This window comes from Rhincodon typus, chromosome 2 (genome assembly GCF_021869965.1).
Source record: "Rhincodon typus isolate 14 chromosome 2, sRhiTyp1.1, whole genome shotgun sequence".
Taxonomy (NCBI): domain Eukaryota; kingdom Metazoa; phylum Chordata; class Chondrichthyes; order Orectolobiformes; family Rhincodontidae; genus Rhincodon; species Rhincodon typus.
The window spans coordinates 11,100,014-11,108,406 of record NC_063333.1 but is presented as its reverse complement, the minus strand read 5'-3'; the positions used below and the strand labels follow the sequence as shown (position 1 = coordinate 11,108,406).

General features: G+C 44.5%; 1 protein-coding gene across 1 annotated transcript in view; it reads left to right on the top strand.

The window, feature by feature from the left end:
- The window catches only part of LOC109921859 (sodium channel protein type 4 subunit alpha-like), a 1,322,739-nt gene that overhangs the window by 113,244 nt on the left and 1,201,102 nt on the right, over nucleotides 1-8,393 (top strand). Inside the window, 1 exon segment of the mRNA XM_048618339.1 lies at nucleotides 3,537-3,710. Coding sequence (XP_048474296.1) covers nucleotides 3,537-3,710 — 174 coding nt within the window.

The following is an 8,393-nucleotide window of genomic DNA, read 5'->3' as shown; positions in this document are numbered from 1 at the left end:
TGTGTGTGTGTGTCTGTGTCTGTGTGTGTTTGCGTGTGTGTGTGTCTGTGTGTGTGTGTGTGTGTGTCTGTGTCTGTGTGAATCTGTGTGTCTGTGTGTGTGTGTGTGTGTGTGTCTGTGTATGTGTGTGTGTGTGTGTGTGTGTCTGTGTATGTGTGTGTGTGTGTGTGTGGTCTGTGTCTGTGCGTGTCTGTGTCTGTGTGTATCTGTGTGTCTGTGTGTGTGTGTCTGTGTGTGTCTGTGTCTGTGTGTATTTGTGTGTCTGTGTGTGTGAGTGTGTGTGTGTGTGTCTGTGTGTCTGTGTGTGTGTGTGTGTGTGGGTGGGTGGGTGTACGTTCTGAGTTTGACAGGTGTCCTATGAGCTGCCTGCTAAAGTACCGAGACACTCACACTCACTTTCAGAAGCTCACCCGCTGGTAGTTTAGCCCCATTGGCACGTAAGTGGACACCAGTGGGCCTCCCTGCCAACTGAGGACCCTGAGATCCAAAGTCCCCCAGAGCTGGCGCTGCCAGCCACCCAGAGCTGGCAGTGGGTGAATGAGGTCACCTTCCTTAGGAGGCCCTGGTTGTTGCAGGTACAGCAACGTCTGGACCTCCAGGATGCAGGACAAATCCAGGTGCTAAAAAACCCCATTCCGTAAGAAAAAGGAACTGGAGTAGGTAGTTCAGCCCCTCGAGCCTGCTCCGCAATTCAATAGGATCATGGCGGATCCGACATTCCTCATGTTCACTTTCCTCCCCTTTCCCCATAACTCTAACTCAGAATCTAACTCAGCCTTAAATATACACAAGAATTCCACCCCTACAGCTCTCTGTGTCAAGGAGTTCCAAAGACTCACAACCCTCTAAGAGAAGAAATTCCTCCTCAAATCAGTCTTAAATTGGCGCCTCTTTATTCTGAGAGTATGCTTTCTGGCCCTTGACTCTCACATGAGGGGAAACATTCTCTCAGCATTTACTCTGTCAAGCCCCTTGAGAATCCTCTTATGTTTCAATGTGATCACCCCTCATTTTTCTAAACTCCAGTGAGTAGAGTCCTAACCTGTTTGGCCTTTGCTCAAAAGACAATCCCTCCATACCAGAGATCATCCTCGTGAACCTTCACTGAACTGCCTCCAATGGAAATGAAATCTTTCCTCAAATAAAGGGACCAAAACTGCTCACAGTCCTCCAGATAAGATTTCACCAGCACCTTGTACAGTTGCAGTAAAACTTCCTCACTCTTACACTCCAACCCACTTGAAGTAAGGCCCATCATTCATTAGCCTTCCTGATTACCTGCTGCCCCGTTTCTGTGTTTCGTGCACAAGTTACCCACTCAATCCCTTTGTGTAGCAGCTTTCTGCAGCTTTTCTCCAATTAAACAATAATCTGTTCTTTTTTGTTCTCCCTTCCAAATTGAACAAATTCGCATTTTCCTACGTTATGTTCTATTTGAAAGACTTTTGCCTGTTTATTTAAGCTGTCAATATCTCTTGGTAAACTATTTCTATCCCTCTCACAATCTGCCTTTCCACCTTTTTAGTGTGATCTGCAAATTTGGCTATAATACATTCACTTCCTTCCTCCAAGTCATTAATAAATATTGTAAACAGTTGTGAGACAACAAGGTGTAGAGCTGGATGAACACAGCAGGCCAAGCAGCATCAGAGGAGCAGGAAAGCTGACGTTTCTGGTCTGCACCCTTCTTCAGAAGTGGTCCCAGCACTGATGCCACTGGTCATGGGTTGCCCAGGAAAAGGAACCTCACTTGCTGTTTCCTGCCAATGAGCCAATTCTCTATTCATGCTGATATACCATCTCCAACACTATGTGCTGTTAGAAAGGGCTTTCGTGTAGTGGTGTGCTGGGGGTTAGGATGAGGAAGTTGGTAGCAAGGATTACAGTGTCTCTTAGCTTCCACTCTCCCTTACCCCATGTCAATCCCCTTGATCGTGAGGATAAATCGAAGAAGTTAGGAGCATTTTCCCTGGATAGAAGCAGGCTGAGAGGATATTTGATAGAGCTTTTCAAAATCATGAGGTGGCTGGACAGAATTTTTTTTTCATTAACATGATAAGGGCATCACTGGCCAGGCAACATTTATTGCCCATTCCTAATTGCCCAGAGGGCAATTCAGAGTCAACCACATTGCTGTGGGTCTGGAGTCACATGTAGGCCAGACCAGGTAACGATGGCAGTTTCCTTCCCTAAAGGGGATTAGTGAACCAGATGGATTTTTCCGACAATCAACAATGGATTCATGGTCATTGTTAGATTCATAATTACAGATATCTTACTGAATTCAAATTCCACCATCTGCCATGGTGGGATTTGAACCCAGGTCCCCAGAACATTATGTGGGTCTCTGGGTTTAACAATCCAGCAATAATGCCACTAGGCCATTGCCTCCCCTAGTAGATAGAGCAAAGCTGTTTCTGCTCGTAAAAGAAGCAAGAACAAGATAGCATGGATTTAAAGTGACTTGCAAACAAAGTAAGTGAGATGTGAGAAAAACCTTTTTCACTCATTGAGTAGTTAGGGTATGGAATGCATTGCCTGGAAACAACTGGAGACAGGTTCAAATGAGGCATTGCAGAGGGTCATTGGATGATTATTTGGATAGAAATGATGTGCAGGGATAGGGGGGAAAAGGCAGGAGATTGGCTCCCCGGTAATAAAACTGGAGCAGGTACGATGTCTGTGTGTGTGTGTGTGTGTGTGTGTGAGTGTGTATATGAGTGTGTATGTTTGTGTGTGTGTGTGTTTGTGCAGGTGTGTCTGTGTGTGTATGTGCGTGTGGCTGTGTATGTGTGTTTGTGTACGTGTGACTGTGTATGTGTGTGTGTGTATCTGTGCGTATGTCTGTGTGTGTGTTTGTGTATGTGTGTATGTGTCTGTGCGTGTGTATCTGTGTTCCTGTGTGGGTGTCTCTGTGTGTGTTGTCTGTCTGTGTGTGTGTGTGTGTCTGTGTCTGTGTGTGTCTATATGTGCATGTATATGTGTCTGTGCATGTGTGTATCTATGTCTGTGTATATCTATGTGTGTGTGTGTGTGTGTGTGTGTCTGTGTGTATGTGTGATTCTCTGTGTGTCTGTATGTTCCTTTCCTACCCTGTTCAGTGTGAAGGACTGGGGAGATGTGAGGGAGTTAATTTTTTCCTGCTTTGTAAATGTGTTGATTGGCAGGAGGTTCACAGCTTGAGTTGTAAATATTTAGTCCAACTGCTCAGCTTTGAGTTTCTTTCTAGTTCCTCGGAGATAATTGCTGTCTGTAGAAAGGAGACTGAGTGAGGCTCATTCCGTTTGAGAAACAAAGGCAGAGAGGTTTCTGGGGAGCTGGGAGTGCTCAGCAGCGGCGTGCTGCCTCACTTGGATATCTACTGTTTGGCATCTAAGGATTGTGCTCCAGTCAGGCTTGGTGGGCTTCATCCCCAGGAGGCAGGGGGCATGAGGGTGACAGGCAGTGATGGAGGGTGGGGTGGGATGTGATGGAGTTTGAGTGGGATCTCTTCTGTTGTAAGTCACTGCTCTGAAACAACCTCCTATCTCCAACAGGTCTTCACTGCCATTTTCACAGCTGAGATGGTCTTAAAAATCCTTGCCTTGGATCCTTACTACTACTTTCAGCAGGGTTGGAACATATTTGACAGCATCATTGTTTGCCTGAGCTTGGTTGAGCTGGGCCTAGCCAGAGTGGATGGTCTGTCTGTGCTGCGATCCTTCCGACTGGTAATCTCTTTCTCTTATTTCCATTCGTACCTTGTATAGATGCGGCATCATGTGAGGTTGTTCGCTTTAGTAACCAAAACAGGAACGGTGGCTCAGTGGTTAGCACTGCTGCCTCACAGCACCAGGGACCCGGGTTCGATTCCACCCTCAGGCAACTGTGCAGAGTTTGCATGTTCTCCCTGTGTCTGTGTGGGTTTCCTCCGTCTGCTCTGGCTTCCTCCCATAGTCCAAAGATATGCAAAATTGGCCATGCTTAATCGCCTGTTGTGTCCAGGGATGTGCAAGCTAGGTGGATTGGCCAATGGGCAATGCAGCATGACAGAGATAGGGTAGAGGAGTGGGTCTGGGTTGGATGCTCTTCGGAAGGTCAGTGTGGACTCGATGGGGCGAATGGTGTGCTTCCACCCTGTAGGGATTCTATGATCTTGGTACTTGTCCACAGATTCCTGAGGACATTAGGGTAGTTAAGAAGGCACATCACTTTATCAGTCATAACACAGTTTATAAAAGCAGGGAGCTTATGTTGGGGGAAAAAAATCAGAAACATAAATAGAATCGCTGGAAAAACTCAACAGGTCTGGTAGCATCTGTGGAGTTAACATTGCAGGGCCAGTGACCCTTCCTTAGAGCTTATGTTGGAGCTGTACAGGGCTTTGGTGAGCTGGAGTACTGTGTATTGTTCCAGTCACCACACTATTGGAAGGATGTGGGTGCAGAAGAGATTCACTAGGATGTTGCCTGGGATGGAAGACCTTAGCTCTGAAGAAAGGCTGGATAAGCTCACATTATTTTCTTTGGAACAGAGAAGGTTTTCTGTCTTACTCACTTGTGGGGCAAGGGCATTGCCAGTATTTATGCCCATCCCTAACTATCCTTAAACTGAGTGACTTACTAAGCAATTTCAGAGGGCAGTTGAGGGTCAACCACATTGCTGTGGGTCTGGAGTCACATGTAGGCCAGACCAGGTAAAGATGGCAGATTTCCTTCCCTGAAGGACACCAGTATTTGAGGTGTATAAAATCATGAGGGGCATAGGTAGAATGAATGCATATAGCCTTTTTCCCACGGATGCGGAATTGTAAACTAGAGGGCATAGGTTTAAGGTGAGAGGGGAAAGATTTAAGAAGGACCTGAGGGGCAACTTATTCACACAGAGAGTGGTGCGTATTTGGAATGGGCTGCCAGAGAAAGTGGTTGAGGCAGGTACAATAGCAACATTTAAAAAACATTTAGATAGGTACATGGATGGGAAAGGTTTAGAGGGATATGGACCAAATGCGGGCAGTTGGAACTAGCTGAGTGGGCACCAGGGTCAGCATGGACCAGTTTGGGCTGAAGGGTCTATTTCCATGCTGTATTACTCTATGACTCTAGTAAGCCAGATGGGTTTTTTCCGACAATCACCAATGGTTTCATGTTCATCAATAGATTCTTAATTCAAGATTTTTTTAAAAGTGAATTCGAATCCGACCACCTGCTATGATAGGATTTGGACACGGCTTCACAGAAGTTTAGCTGGGTTTCCTGGATTAATACCACTAGGCCATTGTCTCCCCCTAAATGTTGACCTGATAGAGGCTTCTAAGGTTGAGAGGGACATGGCCTGGGTGGATAGAAAGCAGCTGTTCCCTTTAGTTGAAGAGTCAATATTGAGGGGACATAATGTTAAGGTGAAGAGCAGGAGGTTTAGAGGGATTTGAGAAAAATATTTTTCACCCAGTGGGTGGTGGGAATCTAGGATACACTATTTGGGAGGCTAGTTGAGGTCGTAAATCTTACAGTCTTTAACAGGCACATGGATGGGCACTTGTAATGCCATAACATTCAAGGCTATGGGCCAAGGGCTGGAAAGTGGGATTTAGTGTAAATAGAGCAGCACAGACTCGATGGGCTGAAGGGCCTCTTCTATGCTGTATTACTCTGTGACTCCCAGATAACTATAAATCAGGCAGTGGAAGGGAGGGAGGAGCTCAAGAAAATTATAATCAACGGGGAAGAGGTACTGAGCAAATTGTTGGAGTTACAGGCTGACTAGTCCCCAGGTCCCAATGGACTTCATCCTCAGGTCTTAGAAGTAATGAGATAATTGAAGTGTCAGTTTTAATTTTCCAAAATTACTTAGAAGGTTCCATTAACTTGGAAAATAGCGAATGTAACTTTTTCTTTCAAAAAGTGTTGGAGATAGAAAGCGGGAAATTACAGATCAATTAACTTACCATCTGTCATATGGAAAATGTCAGAATTTATTATTAAAGATGTTATAGCATGTTACTTAGAAAAATTCAAGATGATCAGGCGGAGTCAATATGGCTTTGTGAAAGAGAAACCTGGTTTAACTAATTTATTAAAATTCTTTTAAGAAGCAGCATGTGTTATGGATGTGTTCTGGGTATGATGCACTTCAGAGGGTCAACGTGGACTTGATGGGCTGAGTGGCCTGCTTCCACACTGTAGGGATTCTATGATTCCAGATAGCAACTCCTACATCCCATGAAAGAATGATTGTCAATTCTTAACCCTGTGGCCAATCAATGTGCAGGGGTAACTGGAGGTGGGGATGGAGATGGTTGAATGTGGAGGTGGGGGATGGGGTGGGTGGGCTGGCGGGTGAGGCTACGGTTCTAATCCACCAGAAGTTAATAGTTTCGGTAAATGACAGCAACATCTGTGACTTTCGTCAGCATTTCGGAATCCTCACTGATCGGAGGAAACTGATTTAATTCACACCTGCAATCCATTTCACTGACCTGAAGGCACACGCCTCGTGTTATTGTATAACAGTCAGATATATTTCCTTCACCTTTTAACGTCGTCTATGATGTTTATAGAATACACAATTAAGCATCTGTTTAAAAACAACTAGCATATCAATAGGTGGTTTTGCCTTTGAACCTGTTTGTGGCCATTTTACAGCATTTTAATAGAGGCATAATTTTATATTTTTTTAAAAATCATCTGCGTAACCTCTCTCATCCCATTCTAACGAATAATCAGTATTAACTTTTTGTCTCCCAATGTTTGAACCATTCAAAATAAAGTGTAATTTATTCTGGGGATATGAGGATTGTGAATTAGACAAGCCTGTAGTTACCTCTCATAAGCTGGAAATGTATAGAATTGTTACTGGCCATGTGCTCAAGGTGGGCCCTCAATTCTACTGGGGGCTGGTACTGGGGAGTAATGGTGGGATGGGGGAGTTATCCAATGCCAATAGACAAATGATATAATACATTATGGATTATTGTCACAAGAGCGTTGGATGCTGAGGGGTGACCTGATGGAAGTGTGTAAAATTATGAGAGGCATGCAGAGGGTGGATGGTAAGAATTTTTTTCCCAGGATGTAAAATGTCAAATAGTAGGGAGCGTATGTTTAAGGTGAGAGGGGGAGAGTTTAAAGGACATATACGAGGCAGGTTTTCACACAGAGGGTAGTAGGTGCCTAGAATGTGCTGCCAAGGGAGGTGATACAGACAGATATGATAGCAGAAAGTTTAAGAAGCATTTAAACAGACACATGAACAGGCAGAGAATAGACAGATATGGGCCATATGCAGGCAGATGGGATTAGTTTAGAATGGCATCATGGTCACCACAGACATGGTGGGCCGAAGGGCCTGTTGCTGTGCTGTATGTCCCTCATTAAGGGAGAACAAAAGTGAGTGACTGAGAGTAGATCAGTGGGTAACACAGAAATGCATAAATTGTGAGACAGAAACTAAAAACAAAAGACAGGAGAGATACCAAGAAGGTTTTTTTTGTTTATGGAGGCAAAGATGTCCCCATTCTATTCCAGCAGCTTTGCCAGTTTAGTTCACTCAAGTGCCCCACTCAATTTCCTTTTGAAATCTTTGAGCCTCTCTGCTTCCACTGTTCTTATCAGCAGCACCTTCCAGGTCATAAGATCATCCTTGTTAGGAGCAGGAGTAAGCCATTCGGCCCACAAGCCTGCTCTGCCATTTAACAAGAACATGGCTGATCTGATTGAAACCCAATTCCACTACCCCTCCCTGATTATCTTTCACCCAGTTGCTTTTTAAAAACCTGTCCACCTCTACCTTAAACACATTCAAACAAATATCTTAAATGGGTTACCTCTCATTTTTAAACTGTGACCCTCCCCTAGTTCTAGATTCTCCCATTAAAAGAAAAAGCTTTTCCTAATCTACTTTATCAAGACAGCCCAGGATCATTTTTGTTTCAAATGAGTCACCTCTGACTCTTCTAAATGTCAGCAAATATGAATCTAGATCATCCAACCTTTCATAATGAGACGACCCACTCATTCAAAGGTATTTCACATAAATCTTTCCTGCAGAGCTTCCAATGCATTTATATCCTTCGCTAAGTACAGTGACTAATACTGAACACAATACTTCAGGATTGGACTTACCAGTGGACTTACTTATAACTGAAGCATAACTTCCCTAAGCTTGCATTCAACTCCCCTTGCAATAAATAATAACCATTCTCTTAGCATTACTACTTACTTGCTATGTCTTCATACCAACCAAAGTAAAAAGGGTAGAGGAAATAGATCAGTCTAAGAATGGACAGCAGTAGCAGGATCAATCCCTGGGGAGCGGGGTCAGTCAGAGTGACCCTGGGGGTGAACAGAGGATCAATCCCTGAGGAGCGGGTTCAGTCAGAGTGACCCTGGGGGTGAACAGCAGGATCAATCCCT